We start from the raw sequence: 26,694 nt of genomic DNA on the forward strand, positions 1-26,694 counted from the left end.
TACTAGTTTTAATTTCTGTGAGAAACTCCATACTGTTCTCCATAGTGGCTGCACCAATTTACATTCCCACCAACAGTGCACAGGGTGTCCCTTTTCTCCACATCCTGGCCAGCACTTGGTATTACTTGTCTTTTTGATAACAGCCATTCTGACAGGTGTGAGGTGATGTCTCATTGTGGTTTTGATTTGCATTTTGTTGATGATTAGTGATGTTGAATATATTTTCATTTGCCTGTTGGCCATCTGTATGTCTTCTTTGAAAAACTGTCTCTTCAGATCCCTTGCCCATATTTTAATTGAGTTGTTTGTTTGTTTTTTGTGATCAAGTTGTGTGAGTTCTTTTTATATTTTGGATATTAACCCCTTATCAGACATATTGTTTGCAAATACTTTCTCTCATTCAGTTCATTGCTTTTTCATTCTGTTGATGATTTCCTTTGCTGTGCAGAAGCTTTTTAGTTTGAGCAGTCTCACTTATTTATTTTTGCTTTTGTTGCCTTTGCTTTTTGTGTCAAATCCAAAAACTCATCACCAAGACCAATGTCAAGGAGTTTACTGCTTATGTTTTCTTCTAGGAGTTTTATGGTTTCAGGTCTTACATTCAACTCTTTAATCCATTTTGAGTTAAATTTTGTATATGGTGTAAGATAGTGGTCCAGTTCCATTCTTTTGCATGTGGCTGTTCAGTTTTCCTAACACCATTTATTGAAGAGACTATCCTTTCCCCGTTGTATAGTCAAGGCTCCTTTGTCATAAATCAATTGACCATATATGTGTGGACTTATTTCTGGCTCTCTATTCTGTTCCATTGATCTGTGTGTCTGTTTTTATGTCACTATCATACTGTTTTGATTACTATAGTTTTGTAATATATTTTGAAATCAGAGCGTGTAATACCTCTAGCTTCTTTTGTTCTTTCTCAAAATTGCTTTTGCTCTCCGGGGTCTTTTGTGCCTCCACACAAATTTTAGGATTGTTTTCTTCTATTTCTGTGAAAAAAATGCCACTGCAATTTTGATAGGGAGTGCATTGAATCTGTAGATTGCTTTGGGTAATATAGGACATTTTAATGATATTAATTCTTCTAATCCATAAACACAGAATATCTTTCCATTTATTTGGTCATCTTCAATGTTTTTCATCAGTGTCTTATAATTTTCAGTGCATAGGTTTTTCACTTCCTTTATTAAATTTATTCCCAGGTATTTTATTCTTGTTGATGAAATTATAAATGGGATTGTTTTCTTCATTTCTCTTTCTGATAGTTCATTATTAGTGTATAGAAATCAACAGATTTCTATATATTGATTTCATATCCTGCAACTTAATTGAATTTTTAAGTTAATTTTAGAAGTTTTTTTTGTGGAGTCCAAGTTTTTCTATACGTAATATCATGTCATCTCCAAATAGTGACAGTTTTACTTCTTCTTTTCCAATTTGAATGCCTTTTATTTCCCTCTCTTGCCTAATTGCTCTGGCCAGGACTTCCAATACTATGTTGAATAAAAGCAGTGAGAATGGGCATCCTTGTCTTGTTCCTGACATTAGAGCAGAAGCTTTCAGTTTTTTAATGTAAATTGATGCAGCCACTTTGGGTGTTAGCTGTGGGCTTGTCATATATGGCTTTTATTGTGTTGAGGGATATGTTTACAGTATTAACAAGGAGAAAAAAATTCTTTCTACTTAAATTTTTGCTCAAAAAGGAGCTTAATATAAATATCAAATCATTATGTTGTGCACCTGAACCTAATATAATGTTATACGTCAATTATGCCTCAATTTAGAAAAAGGAACTTAGTGGCTATTTTGTATTTAAATACATTTACATTTTGAATAATGTTATTTGAACAAGCATAGTTAAGGAAGTTTCCTTAAGACACAGCAGCCAGTCAAATGGAAGGTAATCATAAGGTGTAGAAAAGGCACTTTAGGAGGAATACACTCTGTAGAAATGCTCATGACACCTTATTGACCAATTCTACCCTCAGAATGAATGAAATGAAAGAATGTGTGTGTGTGTGTGTGTGTGTGTGTAATAGTTTGGAGTACTGTGTCAGCATAAATGGTGATAAAGGGAGTAGGGACTAGGGAAAGAACTAGTTTGAGAGTTTGACCAGGTGATTTCTGAGATCCTTTTGAAGTGGAATCATAGAATGGTAGATCTGGAAGGGGGTCAAAAAAGGTAACCTTATGCAACCCTCTCATAGCACATATTTAGAAAATGAAGGCCAGCTAAATGAAATTATTTGTCTTGAAAGGGCAAGTTCGTGATTGTCGAACCCCCTCCTCCCCTCAAATTCTTAGATCCTGAGACTGGATCTCTTCTCTCTTCTATTAAATATTTCTCTAAAAATTACTTGTAATATGATGTCACATATTAGATACTATGTGTGAAAGCACATTGATGGCAGGAAGTAAAAAGTTGATTCTGCTAGCTAATTCTCCATTAGGTCAAGTTCAGTCAGGATTAGCAGTATGTTTTGTTATTCTTACGTAAGAGACCCCTGAAGGCAGAGTGGATTCTTCTACACCTAGCATAATGCCACTATGGCCTATAGAGGTACTCACAAGTGTTTGTTATGTGATGAATCCTGCATATTAATTGTACTTCAGATTCCCTTTCAGTAAGGCGAGTGCTTTTATGTTACTGTCGTGGTATCTGTTATGGTTTGGCGTTGGCTCATCTCCACAGTAGAGTCAGACACTAAATGGTTAGATGTTTCTGCCATTGCTGGCTGGGTTTGTAAGTGCACCACAACATGTGGTAAGTTAACTCTCCAGGACATAGATTTTGACTCTGTTTACTTGGTGACTAGATCCAAAAAATAGATCTGACTATAGATGTGGGAAAAAGCCAAACTCAGAATAAGTTATTTATATTGAGCATGCGTTTTTCACCCTGAATGAGAGCTAAAGCGAGGAATGCCTGCAAGGCTGCTTGTTAATATGTGTCCTTTAATGTCGTGTTCTTTAAACGTGGGTACGTGAAAACTTTCCACTGGGTACGGGAATCAGTTGCCAGAAACTCATCTTTTATATGTTCTTCTCCCTAAAATGGATCTACCTATGAATACTCTTGTGGTCAGAGTTTCAGGCTGTTTATCCTTTTTTACTTCTGCTTGACAATTGCCTTCTGCCACTTAAGAAAGAGAAAAAAAGAAGGCGGCAGCACAGTTCTCACCCATAACTTTATTTGGTGTGTTGCACGGGCGGCGTAGCAACTTCCACAGGTCGAGGGGCAAACAGAGTTCATTCTAAATATTGGTTTTAGGGAAGCCCCTCTTTAATGAGGGAGTAATGCAGTTGCTCAATATTATTTTAAGGTATAGGGAAGAAAATAAAAGTTGAGGGCCATTGCTTTAAGATATTTTGAGTTTTTCTAACCAATTTGAAATTCATATGGTAACTAGATTTATTAATTTTTAACCAATGTCTTTTTCAAACACAGTCTTTCTCTGATAACATTTTCCAGAGTATTACATATTTAGTTCTATATGCAGAAGTCTGCTTGATCTGAATATCTGCATGAAGCAGCATTGCACTTGAACAAGATAGCCATGGTGTTGATGGTGTCATAATTCTTGGGTACAAATTTCACTGTGGTCACTGTCAGTTTCACGAAGGGAAGCTTTTCATAGTAATTCAAGGAGCACAGAGAAAGAAAAATCATTGGAGTTGAGAGATGATTGAACAAAAATATATGAATAGTAATTCAAGGAGCACAGAGAAAGAAAAATCATTGGAGTTGAGAGATGATTGAACAAAAATATACGAATTTCATAGATTGCAAAATGTGCTTCTAGAGAGAAAGAGACTCATGGTTACCTGATGCATGGTAATAGGGAAAGCTTCAGAGAACCGTGTGTGGGCTGTCAAAGATGGTGCTAATAAGCCTTGAATAAAATTGCATTTTATCATCTCGAGAAGCAATTAAAAGTTGAAGAACAAAGACTTAAAAGTAAATTTAGGCCAAGATACCTTGCTCTCTGTAATTTAAGCAAGTTACTTTGCTTTCTCATTGTTAAAAATGATGAACTTCAACTTTGAGGAATCATTCTGTCTGTCCTCTTTAGTCTCAGTGGAGGTATTTGATTATTGTCTAGCTCCTGGGTTAAGTTGCACGAATTTCAGTTAGAAGAAGACAGGTAACCTCACAAAGCAGTGATTTTTTAACCAAGGGTTTGTATCAGAGGTATGTGTGGATCATTTGGAAATATTCATGTTTAGGTTCCTAATCTGCGAATCTGATTCAGTAGATCTGGGATGGGACTCAGTGATCAATATTTTTAAAAGTTCATTGGCTGATTCTGGCACATACGCTCATACTCTCAGTTGAGAGCACTCTGGTAGACAACTGTGTTTTACCTGGGGACTGACTCTGGAAAAGTTTCTGGAAATCAACCTGTGGGTATGATCATTCTTTACTCAGGTATCTGTCTTCCATTTATACCTCGTGTGTTAATTTCCTAGGGCTGCTGCAACAAATTACCACAAACTTGGTGTTCTAAAACAACAGGAATGTATTCTGTCACAACTTTGGGGGCCAGACGTCTGAAATCAAGGTGTGGACAGTGCGGCACTCCTCCAGAGGGTCTAGGAGAGAATCTCTTCCCTGGCTCTTCCAACCTCTGGTGGTTGCCAGCATTCCTTGGTTTGTGTCTGTATCACTTCAATTTCTCTGTCCATCTTTGTGTTATCTTCTCCTCTGTCTTCATTAAATCTCCCTCTGCTGCCTTCTTATAGAGACACCACTCAGCCCAGATATTCTCTCCCATTCAAGATCATTAAATTAATTGTGTTTGCAAACTTTTTGTGGAATGCAGAAACATTTGCAGGTTCTGGGGTTTAGAACCTGGATATCTTTTGGGGGTCCATTATTTAGCCTGAGACAGCTGGCTATCACCTCACTGCATATAATTTATATGGGCTGCTCTGGCCCATTGAGATTGATTTGGTCCCTTTCCCCACTTGTCTCCAGCTACCAATTCACGGCCACAGGGAAATGGAAGCCTTCTGTGACAGTGTTTACCCACAAATCTTACTTTCTTTGACCTAGATCAGATACCCCCTCACATAGCTAGAGATAAATTATTTTACTAAGCTGTCGAATACATCTCCAGTTTCAGCCATTTGTATGGCAAATACCTTTGGTCATAAGTGGAGTGGGAGTATACGATCAGTGCAGCAAACCATCATCCTCACTGACGAAGGCATCCCAAGCATGTGTCCCAGCAACGGTGGCTCTTGTTTAAAGCTCATCTTTAAGAAGAGAATATCACAGTGACCAGCATTACGTGACTCGATTCCAGGAGAGGCACGAACCTTCTTCCCTTTCACGTGAGCCTTGACCTAAGCCAGGCATTTACGATGCTGTCAAGTTTGGTTTTAGGAGAGAGAATGTAGTTAGCTGATAGGAAAGAATTTAGTTAGTTGAAAGGATAGAATGTAGTTATTTGAATGTAGTCACTTGATTTCTGAGAGAAATGTAATTTCTTTTTTTTCTTTTAAAAAAAAAAACAAGTTTATTTTATTTTTATTTATTTACTTCTGGCTGTGTTGGGTCTTCGTTTCTGTGTGCGAACTTTCTCTAGTTGCGGCGAGCGGGGGCCACTGTTCATCGTGGTGCACGGGCCTCTCACTGCCGCGGCCTCTCTTGTTGCGGAGCACAGGCTCCAGATGCGCAGGCTCAGTAGTTGTGGCTCACGGGCCCAGTTGCTGTGCGGCATGTGGGACCTTCCCAGACCAGGGCTTGAACCCGTGTCCTCTGCATTGGTAGGCAGATTCTCAACCACTGCGCCACCAGGGAAGCCCAGAGAAATGTAATTTCTGAGTCAAACTTTATGAAAACTAGCTATAGGACCTTGAGAGAATTTTTTAAACACAGGGCTTCATTTTCCCCATCTACAAAAGGAAGAATTTATTTCATGATCTCTAAGGCCCCTTTCAGCTCTGCAATTCCATTTTGTTGTTTCTTGAGTTTTAACAATTTGTCCTAAAAACATTATTACTAAAAAGGCTTGTTCTTGTGCCATTAGTAGGCAGATGCAAGATTGGTAGTAAAGATGATTTTTAACCTGGAGCTTCCTTGATTGTGTGGTAGAAATATACGTAAAAGTATTCTGAATGGAACAATTGATAGAAAAATTTTGGCATTCCTAGGATTCTGACTTGGGCATGTTTTATATCACCATAGACTATCCATCCTTGGGCTTTGTGTGTAGTGTTTCTGTACTCCAGAAATTAAATGTTTTATATCAACGGGGTTTACTAAGATTGAGAGGACACTTTCACTATTCGGCCTTCATGTACTAGTTAGTTCCCTTTTATGGAGTTTGTGATGCTTTGTGACACATGAATCTGAACTTCACAGGAGTTCACATGGGCCGAAGATAAACCCTTAGGTTCAGCCACATTTAAGGGATACGATGAGGAAGATATGAATAAGGAGAAGGATTGTCAAAGGAGATAGGAGAAAATTCAGGAAACTATGTGTTGTGTCACAGAAAATAAGGAAGAATATATTCAATATTTGAGAGTATTCCGTGCTGCTGAAGGTGAAGAGATGCAGAACACTAGAGTGGCCTTGAACAAGCAAAGCTGATGAATTTGTTGTGATAAGTTTTAATGGAGGAACAGGGATGGAAATTAGATTGAAGAGAATAGATCAAGCGGAGATAAAAATTGCTGAGACTTCTCTCAGGAGAGGTTCTGAGGAACAAAGGGTGGCAACTAAATTGCAGAGATGGGGTTCGGAGAGACCTGCACAGGTTTGAAAGCTGATAGAGAGGAGCAGGTAAAGGAAGAGCTGTTACCCCAGAAAGGGAAGGTCAGGACCTGTGTTAGAGGCTTAGCCTGGCAGGCATGGGACACTCCTTCCCTTCCTGTCAGAAAGGAGGAAAGAACAGATGCCAATGCAGATACATTTTAGGGGATATGGCAAAAAAGTTAAAGGAGGCTCATGAATGAATGCTCTGTAGAAGTGTGAGATGTTAGTGTGTACTGTTGTTTAATGTTCTCTATTAATGTTGAATTAGTCGCCTACCAGGAGCTCAGGAGGACTGCACTTGTGGCCAGTCAGTGCCACCCCTCTGTAATAGATACCCCAGCCCCCTTGACTGCAGGGAAGCGCGAATCATAACTCCTCATCTCCCAGGCACGTGGATTGATCAGTGGGGAGGACAGGTGGCCTACATCATACCAATTGGAATCCTTTCAAACTGGAGCTGGGAGAAAAGAACTGTGTGTTTCTCTTATTGAGAGATACAAAGATGTGAATGGGTGCTGTTGATATGGACATGTTTATTGTTTCTTGTGTAGCAAAGAAACAGGGAGTGGGGATGTTAGGGATGGAAAGAGAAGAGTTGAGAGGAGAGGGGGCAGAGTTTATATTTTTTTTCCAATTTTATTGAGAAATGGTTGACAAGGGGTCAGAGTTTAAAATTCCTGTGTCCCTGTGGCCAGCTCCATCTGGATCTTTTTTATGGTTTGGATACATAAACATTAGGTCCCCCTTACCCTTAAGGTAGAGTTTAGATTTTTGAATTTGAAACTAAAGAAACCTTAACTAATATAATGTGAAGTCAGAATAGGATTGGTCAAGAGTTACAGTGTTTCTTTTCAGGTACAACAGAAAGGCCGTGGGACAAAGAAGTGGAAAATACCATCAAGACTGGTTGAGGTGATGGGCTGCCTGGGAAAGGATGTGAGGACTGTTGGCTGGAGATGAGGGGGAATCAAGGGACTTCAGTTCCTAACGAAGTGAACTAGATACAAGGGTAGGCAGTTGTGATCAGGGTATATGAGTGTTGGATGCATTTGCAAAGCAAATTTTCCTTTTTTAAGAGAAATAATGGACTATCATAAAGCACTAAAAAGATTCAGGAAAATCCCTTTGTAATTTTTTCATTGAAAAGGATAAAGATAACATCCCCTGTTTAGATTTGTTGCATTATCATTTACACAAAGAGGACTTGACCTACAATATAGCAAGTTTGTTGAATTTTACAAGACCCTTTATAATAGGTTTGTTGTTTGATGTGCAGCTGACAGGGTAACAAGACTCTTCTCATTTGAAACTCAGTTCTTTCTTCAAGAAAATATTCTCACAGGCAAAGAATTTGAAAAAAAAAATGATCTAGGGCAGAGTTGAATTTATTGGAAAATTTCTAGTTGCTTAGATATCATTTTCTACCTTTATGAACAGACAGTTTTTTAATCTTTACCATATTGTTAAATTACTCTGGTTAGTATTGAGTGTGATAGTGTATAAAGAACCTTTAATGGTCTGTCTCTTCTGAAAAGCCCACTATTACTTGTGGGTTCAGGACGGCTCCTACAAGTTGTAGAATTCATGTAAAGACACTTATCAGCAAGTGTCTCCTGAGGCTGGAGCTAGACATTGACTCTGCACTTCTGTACATGCAGACTCAAGAGACATTAGCTATATAATAGGTTGTCCTACTTCTTGAGTGAATTTGAGTTCTTCGAAAAGAACATCCAATTTATAGCATGGTCTTTGTGCCTTGATTTACCCCTTATTTTCTTTTGATGTTTTACCATTTGAGGACACGTTTTACCATACCTGATAATGATGAAATGTGGCCTAGATTTTATTAGCTCCCATAATTATCCAGTAGGTAAACTGACTACTGTAGCCACACTGAAGAACTCCCACAGAGTCTGTCAAGACACTGGCTAAGGATACGTGTATTGCGTCTTACATAATATAAAATCTGTAACTAAGCATCTTTGTCCTGAATTGGGACGTGCTTTGCTAGAAAGGGAGTTCACTACCTGGGTGCAGTCTTTCTGATCACACACATGTAGACTGCCTCTCACACTTAGAAGATAGATCTACAAGGCAGTTCTGCCTCTGCTCTGCTGTGCTGCCTGGGAAACGTTATGAACTTACCATTTCCTCATGTGGAAGATGAGGGGTTGGATGGCATCTGGTCCCCCTTTTTCCATCTCAGAGTAAATGAGATGAGTCTCATAAGTCCAAATCCTCCTTTAAAGAAAAATGTTCCAACTTCATCATGTTATTAGGCACATAGTCCCCTCTTCAACGCAATTTGCTGTTCTGGTTTTATATCTTAGAGATGCACTTGTGTTTTCTTTATAACATCTCTCAAAAGTAAGAAACTAGAGATGTGGGTAGCATTTTCTTGGATTAGCTGTAGTGGAACAACGTGATTACAAGGAGCTTACACGTGACGCCAGAGCTGGGAGGTGTGGTGGGGCAGTCTTTGGCTGCCTGGACTGCATCACTGGTTCTCCCGGAGGCTCCAAGGAAGCTTTCTGTCCGTTGAACCACCGCACACGCCAGTGCGACACTCACCAACTGTAAAGCAGAGTGAGGAGGTGGGACCGATAAAAGCTGCTTAAATCCATTCCTCTGTCCATGGACACCTAGCTTGCTTCTGGGATCTGGCTATTGTGAATAGTGCTGCAGTGAACACTGGGGTGCATGTGGCTTTAAAAAAAAAAAAAATTTTTTTTAACATCTCTCTTGGAGTCTAGTTGCTTTACAATGGTGTGTTAGTTTCTGCTGTATAACAAAGTGAATCAGCTATACGTATACATATATCCCCATATCCCCTCCCTCTTGCATCTCCCTCCCACCCTCCCTATCCCCCCCCTCTAGGTGGTCACAAAGCTCCGAGACGATCTCCCTGTGCTATGCAGCTGCTTCCCACTAGCTATCTGTTTTACATTTGGTAGTGTATATAAGTCCATGCCACTCTCTCACTTCGTCCCAGCTTACCCTTCCCCTCAGAACCATTTTTTTCTTTAGATTCCATATATATGTGTTAGCATACAGTATTTGTTTTTCTCTTTCTGACTTACTTGACTCTGTATGACAGACTCTAAGTCCATCCACCTCACTACAAATAACTCAATTTTGTTTCTTTTTATGGCTGAGTAATATTCCATTGTATATATGTGCCACATCTTCTTTATCCATTCATCTGTCTGTGGACACTTAGGTTGCTTCCATGTCCTGGCTATTGTAAATAGAGCTGCAGTGAACATTGTGGTACATGTCTCTTTTTGAATGATGGTTTTCTCAGGGTATATGCCCAGTAGTGGGATTGCTGGGTCATATGGTAGTTCTATTTTTGGTTTTTAAAGGAACCTCCATACTGTTCTCCATAGTGGCTGTATCAATTTATGTTTCCACCAACAGTGCAAGAGGGTTCCCTTTTCTCCACACCCTCTCCAGCATTTAATGTTTGTAGATTTTTTGATGATGGCCATTCTGATACAATGGAATATTACTCAGCCATAAAAGAAATAAAGTTGGGTCATTTGTAGAGACGTGGATGGACCTAGAGACTGTCATACAGAGTGAAGTCAGAAGGAGAAAAACAAATATCGTATATTAACACATATATGTGAAATCTAAAAGAGTGGTACAGATGAACCTATTTGCAAAGCAGAAATAGAGACACAGATGTAGAGGACAAACATATGGACCCCGAGGGCAGGAAAGGGAGGGCGGGATGAATCGGGAGATTGGGATTGACATATATACACTACTATGTACAAAATAGGTAACTAATGAGAATCTGCTGTATAGCACAGGGAACTCAGTGCTCTGTGGTGATCTAAATGGGAAGGAAATCCAACAAAGAGGGCATATACGTGTACATATAGCTGATTCACTTGACTGTACAGCAGAAACTAACACACCGTTGTAAAGCAAATTTACCCCAATAAAAAAAACAAAAAAACATAACAAAACAAAAAGCTGGTTTAAGTCATTGGTATAGAAACTCTGAAATTATTCTAAGATAGTCTCCCATAATTGGGCTTCAGTCTCCCTTCCTTGTTATGAAAACAGTTGTTATGAAAACAGTTATATTTATTCCATTAATGAAAAGGTATGAATATTGAAATTTCCAAAGCAATGAAACTGTAAGAACATATTTTGAATAAGAAAAATAGAGTACATGGTCTAACTTTAATCATGTCCTATACTTTACTGTGGTAAAATGTAGTACAGTGTTGTGTGTCTTACAAATGACATTTTTTACTTCATGAAAAGTCTCTGTCTTTCACAGAGCTCTACCTGCCCTGTGCTCCTTAACCTCACCTGTGTTTTCTTCATTTCTGTAGTACCAATAGGATGACCTACAAGGGCCCTGAGAGTTGCTTGCTGACTCACTCAAGCCTTTTGGTTTTGGTCATTTGCTGAACGCAAAATGTGAAACAGGATGAAAAGAATAATTCCATCTTGTTTTCTCTCTTTACAGGCTCTGTACAACTCAATCAAGAATGAGAAGCTTGAATGGGCAGTGTAAGTATTAAGTATGCTGCATGTCAGCCTTTTAGTAAATGAACTACTTGCTCTTTTCTTACTGTCTTTCTTTGTGCCTTAGCGGTGACCCTGGAGAAGGGTTAATTGCACCGACTGTTCTCATTTTACACCAGTGTCTTACCTACTTTGTATAAGACACATAAACCCTGAGTATGCCATGTCTTCTTCTTGGTACCCAGCATGCTCCGATTCTTATTTTAAGCTGGTTTCTATGCCTATATGCAATCAATTATATTTTTATAAAAAATAGCATTCAAAAAGAAAATACAATAAAATTATATAAATTCCAAAATCTAACACAGATGATTTGGGTACCATACACTTACTCTAATTATCTCCTTCTTATCATTTATAGCAAGGTTTTCTAATCCTGTTTCCTGTGACACTAATTATACCAGGATATTGATAGATAAGCTTGAGAAATGATGGATTAAATGAAGCTAATTTTTCTTTTTAACTGAAGAACTTCCAGGAGCTTGTACAGTGCTGATGTTTATTGTCAATCTGTAAGAGAGAAATAGAATTTGCAATGTTTCCTGAACCTATTTTGACAATAAAATGTAAGGTTTCAAGGTACATACTTTGGGGGAGATAGTATTACAGATAAATTATAACTAACTCTATGTAGACCAAGAAAACCACCCTTGTTAAATTTCCACTGATCAGTATAGCAGTTAAGAATTTAATTTTTTAGAAATAGTTAGAAGAACTACATGTGAATTTTATTTTTGATTTTCACTGATACTAAACTTTCATAAATATTTTTCTGACATGTTACCTAACATAGCCATCTACAGTGAACTTAGGTTTACAAATCATAACTTGGGGGAATAAATCTTATTATTTAATAATGCGCACTGCAGAAAAATGGCTTACCAGTGGACTAGATCTTACGTATAACATGCTAGAATGAATTTAAAAGTATCAATACAGGGCTTCCCTGGTGGCGCAGTGGTTGAGAATCCGCCTGCCAATGCAGGAGATACGGGTTCGTGCCCTGGTCCGGGAAGATCCCACATGCCGCGGAGCGGCTAGGCCTGTGAGCCATGGCCGCCGAGCCTGCGCGTCCGGAGCCTGTGCTCCGCAACGGGAGAGGCCACAACGGTGAGAGGCCCGCATACCGCAAAAAAAAAAAAAAAAAAAAAAAAATCAATACCACTTAAATTGTTTCACTAATTGTAAGGGAATGTGGTACTATTTTAAATTGGGGATTCAAAGTTTGAGACTGTAATATTTGCAAGTATATGTGATGGCCTATGTTTCTGTGTATGTATATCACCAGACTCAAGTAAAGATAGTGTATCATTTCAAGGATAATTCAATAAAATTAACATGAATTCATGGCCTGAGGTCCAAAGCGATTATTTTTGGACTCATTTCTCATGAATGAAAGTGAGTTTCCTAGAAAAATTTCATAAATGATATTCTTAGACGCTTGCCGAAATATTAAAAGCATATCCTGACCTATGCAGGATGTCTACTCTAGAAAAATTAATAGAATGAAATAATTATAAATATATTCACATTGTGAGAGATAATATTTTGATGATTCTTTTATAAATTTATTTTTAAAAGCAAATAAATATACTCCTGAGGATCTATTTTGTAAATCTAGATTTTTGATATATTGAATTTGCTACATTAGGTTTTATTTACATTCATGTATAGTGGAAATTTGGTATAAGAAAGCTTTATCTTGGGCCCTATCCATGGGTGAGGGTGGATGTTTACCCAAGAACTGGATTCTTCTTTGGCCCTCTTGTCAGGTCAACAGAGCATTGTGTTCAAGAGCCCAGATTTCAAGAGTAAGACAGATTTGGGTTTGAATTTGAGCCCTGTTGTGTACCAGCTGGGCCACTGGCCATGTGATCCTTGAGGCCTCAGTTTCCTCTTCAGGATCTCACACCGGACACTGTGAAACATTCTAAAACAATAAGCATAAAGCAAGTTATCTCTCAAATGGTAACTAGTATTGTAGCTTTTAAAGCTCTGATTTCTATTTTATTTGTCATTTTCCTTTTTATTTCTCTCTTGTTCATACACTTTCCTATCCACATTTATTCATCACCTACCAAGAATAAGGCAGTACAGTAATTTATCATATAATTAACTTTCTTCACGTATAAAATGAAGTGATTGGATGAAATGATCACAGCTGTCCTTTTCAGTTTTAATATTCTGTGAATTTTGAAACGTTACGACCTATCAGTATTTCTCAAGCTGGCTCCTTGTCTAGATGCACTGCTGTATCTAGAGGATATAAAACAAAAAGGATTTATGGGTCAGTGTGATGGACTCTGAACTTCTTCAGTAGATAAAGGGCCAATATCCTAACCTTTTCGATCCCTGAGTCCTGTTTTGATGAAGTACCTTTCAACAGCTACAAAAACGAGTGTTCCCTAGAACAGTGGTCCCCAACCTTTTTGGCACCAGGGACCGGTTTTTTGGAAGACAGTTTTTCCATGGATGGGGGCAGAGGGGGGCGGGAGGGGATGGCTCAGGTGGCAGTGCGAGCGGTGGGGAGCCATGGGGAGCGATGGGGAGCGGCAGATGAAGCTTCCCTCACTCTCCCGCCACTCACCTCCTGTTGTGCGGCCCGGTTCCTAATAGGCTGCGGACCGGACCGGTATCCCCAGGGGTTAGGGACCCCTGCCCTAGAACACACTTTAGAAAACCCCGCTGTCCATATATCAACTTATGTGATCCTTCAGATCAAGAGCTAAGCTTTTTTATTCATAGGTATGTGCATGTGTGTAACTGCATATAACACTGTGCTCCCCCAGTTTTCCTTGTATCTCTCCAGTCACACTTTCTCTGACTCGTTTTCCTCCTATTAGCCATTAATGTTAGTATCTCCCAAAGATTAGCACTTAGAATTGTCTTTTCACTGAAGTCCCATTCTCATCAGTCTCATTCAGTCTTAAGAGTTCATCTGCTGTATCTAAAAATTCTTACCTTATATTCAACTCTGCCCTCTTTCCCAGATTTCAGTTCAACATTTGCATTTTTCTTCTGGACATTTCCTCTGCACTCAGCACTCATCATCTGTCTCTAGACTTCGTCACATGGTCTCCGCTTCTATTAATGACACCAGTATTTCCTAGATTCTGGGCTCCCATCATCCTTGAACCTCTCTGGCCCCTAGTTCGCTCCCGTGGAACTGGCCCCACCAGCGGCCCCGCACCATTCCTGCTGTGGCACTCTGAGTTCAGACATCCATGCTTCTGCCTCCTGACTGTCTCCGCCTCCAGCCTCTTTCCTCTACTTTAACCTGTTTTGAAGCCCTCCTCTGCTCTAAAATGTCATTAAGCTCTGCACATTGTGCCAGTGATCTATCTTATTCCCCGTACTTGTCTTCACACACCCTGTATGTCAACAAAGCTGCCACTAGATGCCATTCCCTGTATTTGCCCCATGGCTTCCTGCTTTGGGGACAGTGCTCATAAAGTAACCTCTGCTTAGAATCTACATCCCTGCCGTTCTTTACAGCCCAGCTCATAAACTGCTCCATGAATTCTTTCCTGATCTTACCAACCAGAAATAATCTCAACCCTTAAATATCACTTTATCTGATGACACAGTCATCAGTTACTGCTAGGAATGTTCCATTAAGACTGTAAGCTTGAGGAAATTATACATGTATGGATTTGTCCCTTTATATCCTCCTTTGAGGAGTGTAGTGCTTATATGTAATGAAGTCTATATAAAAGTCTATGGAAAGAATAAAAGCAACAGTGAGAGGAACTGCATTTCCTGAAAGATTTTCTACAGTTGTGTAAGTTTAGATAATAGTTACAGGAAAGGGGTTGCTGCTTCAAAGTTTGTAGGATTTCGTAGTATATACTTGCATGGGGGAGATCTTGATATTGATTTATTTTTATTGAAGTATACTTGATGTACAATGTAATATATGTTACAGGTGTGCAGTATAGTGAGTCACAGTTTTTAAAGGGTATACTCCATTTATAGTTATTATAAATATTGGCTATATTCCCCATGTTGTACGATATACCCTTGTAGCTTATTTTATACCTAATAGTTTGTACCTCTTAAACCCCTCCCCCTATATTGCCCCTCCCCACTTCCCTCTCCCCGCTGGTAACCACTGGTTTGTTCTCTACATCTATGAGTCTGTGTCTTTCTTGCTATATTCACTAGTTTGTTATATTTTTTAGATACCACATATAATTGATGTCATACAGTATTTTTCTTTCTCTGTCTAACTTATTTCACTTTGCATAATATAATGCCCTCCAAGTCTATCCATATTCCTGCAAATGGCAAAATTTCATTCGTTTTTATGGCTGAGTAGTATTCCATTGTATATATACACCATATCTGTTTTTATCCATTCATCTGTTGATGGACACTTAGGTTGCTTCCATATCTTGGCAATTGTAAATAATGCTGCTATGAACATTGGGATGCATGTATCTTTTCGAATTAGTGTTTTTGTTTCTTTCAGATACTTACCCAGCAGTGGAATTGCTGGATCATGTGGGAGTTCTATTTTTTGTTTCATGAGAAGCCTCCATGCTGTTTTCCACAGTGGCTGCACCAATTTACATTCCCATACACAGTGTACGAGGGTTCCCTTTTCTCCACATCCTCAACAACATTGGTTATTTGTGTACTTTTTGATGATAGCCATTCTGACAGGTGTGAGGTTATATCTCATCATGGTTTTGATTTGCATTTCCCGTATGATTAGAGATGCTGGGCATCATTTCATGTGTCTGTTGGCCATCTGCATATCCTCTTTGTAAAAATGCCATTCAGGTCTTCTGCCCACTTTTTAATCCACTTGTTTGTTTTTTTGATGTTGAGCTTCATGAGCTATCTATATATGCTGGGTATTGAACCTTTTTGGTCATATCATTTGCAAATATTATCTCCCTTTCAGTAGATTGTCTTTTCATTTTCTCAGTGGTTTCCTTTGCTATGTAAAAGCTTTTAAGGTTAAAGGGCATATGTGTTTATGATGTTTTTATTTCCTTTACTTTAGGAGGCAGATCCAAAAAAACATTGCCATAATTCATGTCAGAGAGTGTTCTGCCTATGTTTTCTTCTAGGAGTTTTATAGTATCCAGTCTTACATTGAGATCTTTAATCCATGTTGAGTTTATTTTTGTATGTGGTGTTAGAGAATGTACTAACTTCATTCTTTTAGAGGTAGCTGTCCAGTTTTCCCAGAACCACGTATTAAAGAGACTACCTTTTCTCCATTGTATATAGTCTTGCCTCCTTTCTTATAGATTAATTGACCATAAGTGTGTGGTTTTCTTTCTGGGCTCTCTATCCTGTTCCATTAATCTGTGTATCAGTTTCTGTACCAGTACCATACTGTTTCAATTACTGTAGCTTTGTAGTATAGTCTGAAGGCAGGCAGTGTGATTTCTCCAATTCTCTTCTTCTTTCTCAACATTGATTTTCTTTTTGTTTTCTTTTGTTTTTTTAACATCTTTATTAGAGTATAATTGCTTTACAATGGTATGTTAGTTTCTGCTTTACAACAAAGTCAGTCAGTTATAAATATACATATGTTCCCAAATATCTTCCCTCTTGCATCTCCCTCCCTCCCACCCCTCTAGGTGGTCCAAACCACCTAGCTGATCTCCCTGTGCCATGCGGCTGCATCCCACTAGCTGTCCACCCTACGATTGGTAGTGTACATATGTCTATGCCACTCTCCCACTTCGTCACAGCTTACCTTGCCCCCTCTCCATATCCTCAAGTCCATGCTCTAGTAGTTCTGTGTTTTATTCCCGTCCTTCCCATAGGCTCTTCATTACACTATTTTTTCTTAGATTCCATATATATGTGTTAGCATACGGTATTTGTTTTTCTCCTTCTGACTTATTTCACTCTGTATGACAGACTCCACGTCCATCCAACTCACTACAAATAACTCAGTTTCGTTTCTTTTTATGGCTGAGTAATATTCCATTGTATATATGTGCCACATCTTTATCCTTTCATTCATCTTTATCCATTAATCAAGTGTTGATGGACACTTAGGTTGCTTCCATGTCCTGGCTATTGTAAATAGAGCTGCAATGAACATTTTGGTACATGACTCTTTTTGAATTCTGGTTTTCTCAGGGTATATGCCCAGTAGTGGGATTGCTGGGTCATATGGTAGTTCTATTTGTAGTTTTCTGAGGAACCTCCATACTGTTCTCCATAGTGGCTGTATCAATTTACATTCCCACCAGCAGTGCAAGAGTGTTCCCTTTTCTCCACACCCTCTCCAGCATTTATTGTTTCTAGATTTCTTAATGATGGCCATTCTGACTGGTATGAGATGATATCTCATTGTAGTTTTGATTTGCATTTCTCTAATGATTAATGATGCTGAACATTCTTTCATGTGTTTGTTGGCAATCTGTATATCTTCTTTGGAGAAATGTCTATTTAGGACTTCTGCCCATTTTTGGATTGGGTTGTTTGTTTTTTTGTTATTGAGCTGCATGAGTTGCTTATGAATTTTGGAGATTAATCCTTTGTCACTTGCTTCATTTGCAACTATTTTCTCCCATTCTGAGGGTTGTCTTTTGGTCTTGTTTATGGTATCCTTTGCTGTGCAAAAGCTTTTAAGTTTCATTAGGTCCCATTTGTTTATTTTTGTTTTTATTTCCATTTCTCTAGGAGGTGGGTCAAAAAGCACCTTGCTGTGATTTATGTCATAGAGTGTTCTGCCTAATTTTTCCCCTAAGAGTTTGATAGTGTCTGGCCTTACATGTAGGTCTTTAACCCGTTTTGAGTTTATTGTTCTCTATGGTGTTAGGGAGTGTTCTAATTTCATACTTTTACATGTCCAGTTTTCCCAGCACCCCGTATTGAAGAGCCTGTATTTTCTCCACTGTATATTCTAGCCTCCTTTATCAAAGATAAGGTGACCATATGTGCGTGGGTTTATCTCTGGGCTTTCTATCCTGTTCCATTGATCTATATTTCTGTTTTTGTGCCAGTACCATACTGTCTTGATTACTGTAGCTTTGTAGTAAAGTCTGAATTTAGGGAGCCTGATTCCTCCAGCTCCATTTTTCATTCTCAAGATTGCTTTGGCTATTCGGGGTCTTCTGTGTTTCCATGCAAATTGTGAAATTTTTTGTTCTAGTTCTGTGAAAAATGCCATTGGTAGTTTGATAGGGATTGCATTGAATTTGTAGATTGCTGAGGGTAGTAGAGTCATTTTCCCAATGTTGATTCTTCCAATCCAAGAACATGGTATATCTCTCCATCTATTTGTATCATCTTTAATTTCTTTCATCAGTGTCTTATAATTTTCTGTATACAGATCTTTTGTCTCCTTTGGTAGGTTTATTCCTAGATATTTTATTCTTTTTGTTGCAGTGGTAAATGGGAGTGTTTTCTTAATTTCACTTTCAGATTTTTCATCCTTAGTGTATAAGAGTGCAAGAGATTTCTGTGCATTAATTTTGTATCCTGCTACTTTACCAAATTCATTGGTTAGCTATAGTAGTTTTCTGATAACATTCTTAGTATTCTCTATGTACAGTATCATGTCATCTGCAAACAGTGACAGCTTTAATTCTTCTTTTCTGATTTGGATTCCTTTTATTTTTTTCTTCTCTGATTGCTGTGGCTAGAACTTCCAAAAATATGTTGAATAAGAGTGGTGAGAGTGGGCAACCTTGTCTTGTTCCTGATCTTAGTGGAAATGGTTTCAGTTTTTCACCATTGAGGATGATGTTGGCTGTGGGTTTGTCATATATGGCCTTTATTATGTTGAGGAGAGTTCCCTCTATGCCTACTTTCTGCAGGGTTTTTATCATAAATGGGTGTTGAATTTTGTCAGAAGCTTTTTCTGCATCTATTGAGATGATCATATGGTTTTTCTCCTTCAGTTTGTAGATATGGTGTATCACGTTGATTGATTTGCATATATTGAAGATTCCTTGCATCCCTGGAATAAACCCAACTTGATCATGTTGTAGGATCCTTTTAATGTGCTGTTAGATTCTGTTTCCTAGTATTTTGTTGAGGATTTTTGCATCTGTGTTCATCAGTGATATTGACCTGTAGTTTGCATAATTTGTGACGTCTTTGTCTGGTTTTGCTATCAGGGTGATGGTGGCCTCATAGAATAAGTTTGGGAGTGTTCTTCTCTCTGCTATATTTAGGAAGAGTTTGAGAAGGATAGGTGTTAGCTCTTCTCTAAATGTTTGGTAGAATTCAGCTGTGAAGCCATCTGGTCCTGGGCTTTTGTTTGTTGGAAGATTTTTAATCACAGTTTCAATTTCAGTGCTTGTGATTGGTCTGTTCATATTTTCTATTTCTTCCTGGTTCGGTCTCAGCAGGTTGTGCATTTCTACAAATTTGTCCATTTCTTCCAGGTTGTCCATTTTATTGGCATACAGTTGCTTGTAGTAATCTCATAATCTTTTGTATTTCTGCAGTGTTCGTTGTTACGTCTCCTTTTTCATTTCTAATTCTACTGATTTGAGTCTTCTCCCTTTTTTTCTGAATGAGTCTGGCTAATAGTTTATCAATTTTATTTATCTTCTCAAAGAACCAGCTTTTACTTTTCTGATCTTTGCTGTCATTTCCTTCATTTATTTTTAATTTATTTCTGATCTGATCTTTATGATTCCTTTCCTTCTGCTAAATTTGGGTTTTTTTTTTGTTGTTGTTGTTCTTTCTCTAATTGCAAGGTTAGGTTGTTTATTCGAGATGTTTCCTGTTTCTTAAGGTATGATTGTATTGCTATAAAGTTCCCTCTTAGAACTGCTTTTGCTGCATCCCATAGGTTGTGGGTCATCGTGTCTCCATTGTCATTTTTATTCTAAGTTTTTTAAATTTCCTCTTTGATTTCTTCAGTGATCACTTCGTTATTAAGTAGTGTATTGTTTAGGCTGCATGTGTTTGTATTTTTTACAGTTCTTTTCCTGTAATTGATATCTAGTCACATAGCGTTGTTGTCAGAAAAGATACTTGATACGATTTCAATTTTCTTAATTTTACCAAGGCTAGATTTGTGACCCAATATATGATCTATCCTGGAGAATGTTCCATGAGCACTTGAGAACAATGTGTATTCTGTTGTTTTTGGATGGAATGTCCTATAAATATCAACTAAGTCCATCTTGTTTAATGTATCATTTAAAAGTTGTGTTTCCTTATTTATTTTCATTTTGGATGATCTGTCCATTGGTGAAAGTGGGGTGTTAAAGTCCCCTACTATGATTGTGATACTGTCAATTTCCCCTTTTATGGCTGTTAGTATTTGCCTTATGTATTGAGGTGCTCCTGTGTTGGGTGCATAAATATTTACAATTGTTATATCTTCTTCATGGATTGATCTCTTGATCATTATGTAATGTCCTTCTTTATCTCTTGTAATAGTCTTTATTTTAAAGTCTGTTTTATCTGATATGAGAATTGCTGTTCCAGCTTTCTTCTGATTTCCATTTGCATGGAATATCTTTTTCCATCCCATCACTTTCAGTCTGTATATGTCCCCAGGTCTGAAGTGGGTCTCTTGTAAACAGCATATATATGGGTCTTGTTTTTGTATCCATTCAGTTAGTCTGTGTCTTTTGGTGGGAGCATTTAATCCATTTACATTTAAGGTAATTATCGATATGTATGTTCCTATTACCATTTACTTAATTGTTTCGAGTTTGTTCCTGTAGGTCTTTTCCTTCTCTTGTGTTTCTTGCCTAGAGACATTCCTTTAGCATTTGTTTAAAGCTGGTTTGGTGGTACTGAACTCTCTCAGCTTTTGCTTGTCTGTAAAGGTTTTAATTTCTCCATCAAATCTGAATGAGATCCTTGCTGGGTAGAGTAATCTTGGTTGTAGGTGTTTCTCCTTCATTACTTTAAATATGTCCTGCCACTCCCTTCTGACTTGCAGAGTTTCTGCTGAACGATCCGCTGTTAACCTTTGGGGATTCCCTTGTGTGTTATTTGTTGTTTTTCCTTTGCTGCTTTTAATATGTTTTCTTTGTATTTAATTTTTGATAGTTTGATTAATATGTGTCTTGGCGTGTTTCTCCTTGGATTTATTCTGTATGGGACTCTGTGCTTCCTGGAATTGACTGACTATTCCCTTTCCCATATTAGGGAAGTTTTCATCTATAATCTCTTCAAATATTTTCTCTGTCCCTTTCTTTTTCTCTTCTTCTGCTGAGACCCCTATAATTCGAATGTTGCTTTGTTTAATGTTGTCCCAGAGGTCTGTGAGACTGTCCTCAGTTCTTTTCATTCTTTTTTCTTTATTCTGCTCTGCAGTAGTTATTTCCACTATTTTATCTTCCAGGTCACTTATCCGTTCTTCTGCCTCAGTTATTCTGCTATTAATCCCATCTAGATTATTTTAAATTTCATTTATTGTGTTGCTCATTGTTGCTTGCTTCCTCTTTAGTTCTTCTAGGTCCTTGTTACTTGTTTCTTGCATTTTGTCTATGCTATTTTCAAGACTTTGGATCATCGTTACTATCATTATTCTTAATTCTTTTTCAGGTAGACTGCCTATTTCGTCTTCATTTTTTAGGTCTGTTGGGTTTTTACCTTGCTCCTTCATCTGCTGTGTGTTTTTCTGTCTTTTCATTTTGCTTACTGTGTTTAGGGTCTCCTCTTTGCAGACTGCAGGTTCGTAGTTCCCATTGTTTTTGGTGTCCGTCCCCAGTGGCTAAGGTTGGTTCAGTGCATTGAGTAAGATTCCTGGTTGATGGGACTAGTGCCTGTGTTCTGGTGGATGAACCTGGATTTTGACTTTCTGGTGGGCAGGTCTACGTCTGGTGGTGTGTTTTAGGGTGTCTGTAGCCTAATTATGATTTTAGGCAGCCTGTGTGCTAATGGATGGGGCTGTAGTCCTGTCCTGCTAGTTGTTGGGCATAGGGTGTCCAGCACTGTAGCTTGCTGGTCATTGAGTGTAGCTGGGTCTTAGTGTTGAGATGGAGATCTCTGGGAGATTTTCCCCATTTGATATTACGTGGAGCTGGGAGGTGTCTTGCAGACCAGTGTCCTGATGTTGGTTCTCCCACCTCAGAGACACAGCCCTGACACCTGGCTGGAGCACCAAGAGCCTTTAATCCACATGGCTAAGAATAAAAGGGAGAAAAAATAGAAAGGAAAAAAAGGAAGGAAGAAACGGAAGGAGAGAGGAAGGGAGGGAGAAAGGAAGAGAGAAAGGAAGAAAGAAGAGAAAAATAAAGTAGGATAAAATGAAGTTATTAAAATAAAAAAATTATTAAGAAAAATTTTAAAAAGTAAAAAAAAAGAAAACAAATGTTTGGTCAGAACCCTAGGACAAATGGTGAAAGCAAAGCTATACAGACAAAATTTCACACAGCAGCACACACATACATACTCACACAAAAGAGAAAAAGAGAAAAATAATAATATATCTTGCTCCCAAAGTCCACCTCATCAACTTGGGAAGATTCGCTGTCTATTCAGGTATTCCACAGATGCAGGGCACTTCAAGTTGATTGTGGAGATTTAATCTGCTGCTTCTGAGGCTGCTGGGAGAGACCTCCCCATCTCCTCTTTGTTTGCACAGCTCCTGGGGTTCAGCTTTGGACTTGGCCCCTCCTCTGCACGTAGGTCGCCTGAGGGCGTCTGCTCTTTGCTCAGACAGGACGGGGTTAAAGGAGCAGCTGATTCGGGAGCTCTGGCTCAGGCTGGGGGGAGGGAGGGGTACGGATGCGGGGCAAGCCTGTGGCTGCAGAGGGTGGTGTGATGTTGCACCAGCCTGAGGCACACTGTGCGTTCTCCCGGGGAAGTTGTCCCTGGATCCCGGGACCCTGGCAGTGGCGGGCTGCACAGGCTCCCGGGATGGGAGGTGTGGAGAGTGACCTGTGCTCGCACACGGGCTTCTTGATGGCAGCAGCAGCAGCCTTAGCCTTTCATGCCCGTCTCGTGTCCGCGCTGATAGCCACGGCTTGCGCCCATTTCTGGAGCTCCTTTACGAAGCGCACTTAATCCCCTCTCCTCTCGCACCAGGAAATAAAGAGGCAAGAAAAAGTCTCTTGTCTCTTCAGCAGCTCCGAGCCCATGTCTGGAGCTCCTTTACACTGTGTGCCTAATCCCCTCTCCTCACGCCCCAGGAAGCAAAGAGTGAAGAAAAGGTCTCTTGCCTCTTCGGCACCTCCAGACTTCTCCCGCACTCCCTCCCCACTAGCCGTGGTGCAGTAACCCCTTCTGGCTCTGTTCACGCAGCCAACACCAGTCCTCTCCCAGCTGCTGACCGAAGCCCAAGCCTCAGCTCCCAGCCTCCGCCTGCCCCGGTGGATGAGCAGACAAGCCTCTCAGGCTGGTGAGTGCTGGTCGGCACTGATCCTCTGCAGAAATCTCTCCTCTTTGCCCTCCACACCCTATTACTGCGCTCTCTTCCGTGGCTCTGAAGCTTCCCCATCTGCTACCCGCAGTCTCTGCCTGTGAAGGGGCTTCTAGCGTGTGGGAACCTTTCCTCCTTCACAGCTCCCTCCCACTGGTGCAGGTCCCATCCCTATTCTTTTGTCTCTGTTTATTCTTTTTTCTTTTGCCCTACCCAGGTACGTGGGGGAGTTTCTTGCCTTTTGGAAGGTCTGAGGTCTTCTGCCAGCATTCAGTGTGTGTTCTATAGGAGCACTTCCGCGTGTAGATGTATTTCTGATGTATCTGTGGGGAGGAAGGTGATCTCTGTATCTTACTCTTCCACCATCTTCTCTCTACTCTCTCAACATTGTTTTGACTCTTCGGGGTCTTTTGCTTTTCCATATAAATTTTGAAATCATTTTTTCTAGTTCTGTGAAAAAAATTCCATTAGTATTTTGACAGGGATTGCATTGAATCTGTATGGTCATTTTAACAATATTAATTCTTCCAATCCAAGAACATGGTATATCTTTCCATCTGTTTGAGTCGTCTTCAGTTCCTTTCATCTGTGTCTTATGGTTTTCCAAATACAGGTCTTTTACCTCCTAGGCTCCTTATTCTTTTTTTTTTCTTTCTTATTAGTCATCCATTTTATACACATCAGTGTATACATGTCAATCCCAATCACCCAGTGCATCACACCAACACCCCCCCCACCTCTTTCCCCACTTGGTGTCTATACGTTTGTTCTCTACGTCTGTGTCTCAATTTCTGCTCTGCAAACTTGTTCATCTGTACCATTTTTCTAGGTTCCACATAAATGCATTAATATATGATACTTGTTTTTCACATTCTGACTTACTTGACTCTGTATGACAGTCTCTAGATCTAACCACGTCTGTACTAATGACCTAAATTCGTTCCTTATTATGGCTGAGTAATAGTCCATTGTATATATGTACCCCATCTTCTTTATTCATTCGTCTGTCGATGGGCATTTAGGTTGCTTCCATGACTTAACTATTGTAAATAGTGCTGCAATGAAAATTGGGGTGCATGTGTCTTTCTGAATTATGGTTTTCTCTGGGTATATGCCCAGTAATAGGATTGTTGGGTCATATGTTAATTCTATTTTTAGTGTTTTAAGGAACCTCCATACAGTTCTCCATACTGGCTGTATCCATTTACATTCCCACTAGCAGTGCAAGAGGGTTCCCTTTTCTCCACACCGTCTCAAAGATTTGTTGTTTGTAGATTTTCTGATGATGCCCATTCTAACTGGTGTGAGGTGATACCACATTGTAGTTTTGATTTGCATTTCTCTAATAAGTAGTGATGTTGAGCAGCGTTTCATGTGCTTCTTGGCCATCTGTGTGTCTTCTTTGGAGAAATGTCTATTTAGGTCTTCTGCCCATTTTTGGATTGGGTTGTTTATTTTTTTAATAATGAGCTGTTTATGTATTTTGGAGACTCCTTTGCCCGTTGATTCATTTGCAAATATTTTCTCGCATTCTGAGGGTTGTCTTTTCATCTTGTTTATGGTTTTCTTTGCAGTGCAAATGATTTTAAGTTTCATTAGGTCCCGTTTGTTTCTTTTTGTTTTTATTTCCCTTACTCTAGGAGGTGGGTCAAAAAAGATCTTTCTGTGATTTTGTCAAAGAGTGTTCTTCCTATGTTTTCCTCTAGGAGTTTTATAATGTCCAGTCTTACATTTAGGTCTCTAATCCATTTTGAGTTTATTTTTGTTTATGGTATTAGGGACTGTTCTAATTTCATTCTTTTACATGCAGCTGTCCAGTTTTCCCAGCACCACTTATTGAAGAGCCTGTCCTTTCTCCATTGTATATCCTTGCCTCCTTTGTCATAAATTAGTTGACCATAGGTGCGTGGGTTTATCTCAAGGCTTTCTATCCTGTTCCATTGATCCATATTTTTTTTGTGTGCCAGTACCATATGATCTTGATTACTGTAGCTTTGTAGTATAGTCTGAAGACAGGGAGTCTGATTCCTCCAGCTATGTTATTTTCCATCAAGACTGCTTTGGCTATTCTGGGTCTTTTGTATCTCCATACAAATTTTAAGATTTTTTGTTCTAGTTCTCTAAAAAATGCCATTGGTAATTTGATAGGGATTGCATTGAATCTGTAGATAGCTTTGGGTAGTATAGCCATTTTTACAATATTGATTCTTCCAATCCAAGAACATGGTATATCTTTCCATGTGTTGGTGTCATCTTTAATTTCTTTCAGCAGTGTCTTATAGTTTTCTGCATACAGCTCTTTTTTCTCCCTAGGTAGGTTTATTCCTAGGCATTTTATTCTTTTTGTTGCAATGGTAAATGGGGGTGTTCCCATAATTTCTCTTTCAGATTTTTCATCATTAGTGTATAGTAATGCAAGAGATTTCTGTGCATTAATTTTGTATCCTGCAACGTTACCAGATTCATTGATTAGCTCTAGTAGTTTTCTGGTGGCATCTTTAGGATTCTGTATGTATAGTATCATATCATCTGCAAACAGTGACAGTTTTCCTTATTTTTTTCCAATTTGTATTCCTTTTATTTATTTTTCTTCTCTGATTGCTGTGGCTAGGACTTCCAAAACTATGTTGAATAGTAGTGGCAAGAGTGGACATCCTTTTCTTCTTCCTGGTCTTAGGGGAAATGCTTTGAGTTGTTCACCATTGAGAATGATGTTTGCTGTGGGTTTGTTGTATATGACTTTTATTATGTTGAGGTAGGTTCCCTCTATGCCCACTTTTTGGAAAGTTTTTATTATAAATCGATGTTGAATTTTTTTCAGTAGCTTTTTCTGCATCTTTGGAGATGATCATATGGTTTTTCTTCTTCAGTTTGTTAATATGGTGTATCACATTGATTGATTTGCATATATTGAAGAATCCTTGCATCCCTGGGATAAATCCCACTTGATCATGGTGTATGATCCTTTTAATGTGTTGTTGGATTCTGTTTGCTAGTATTCTGTTGAGGATTTTTGCATCTATATTTATCAGTGATATTGGTCTGTAATTTTCTTTTTTTGTAGTAT

General features: G+C 38.9%; 1 protein-coding gene across 11 annotated transcripts in view; it reads left to right on the forward strand.

Annotated features, from left to right (window-relative positions):
• The window catches only part of PSD3 (pleckstrin and Sec7 domain containing 3), a 647,135-nt gene that overhangs the window by 479,039 nt on the left and 141,402 nt on the right, over window positions 1-26,694 (forward strand). For all 11 annotated transcript variants that reach the window (XM_067022673.1, XM_059049100.2, XM_067022674.1 and 8 more), the window contains one exon: window positions 11,256-11,299. In XM_067022673.1, the coding sequence (XP_066878774.1) occupies window positions 11,256-11,299 (44 nt within the window). The remainder of the gene's footprint in view (window positions 1-11,255; window positions 11,300-26,694) is intronic.

The sequence above is a fragment of the Kogia breviceps genome, chromosome 20 (genome assembly GCF_026419965.1).
Source record: "Kogia breviceps isolate mKogBre1 chromosome 20, mKogBre1 haplotype 1, whole genome shotgun sequence".
NCBI lineage: Eukaryota > Metazoa > Chordata > Mammalia > Artiodactyla > Physeteridae > Kogia > Kogia breviceps.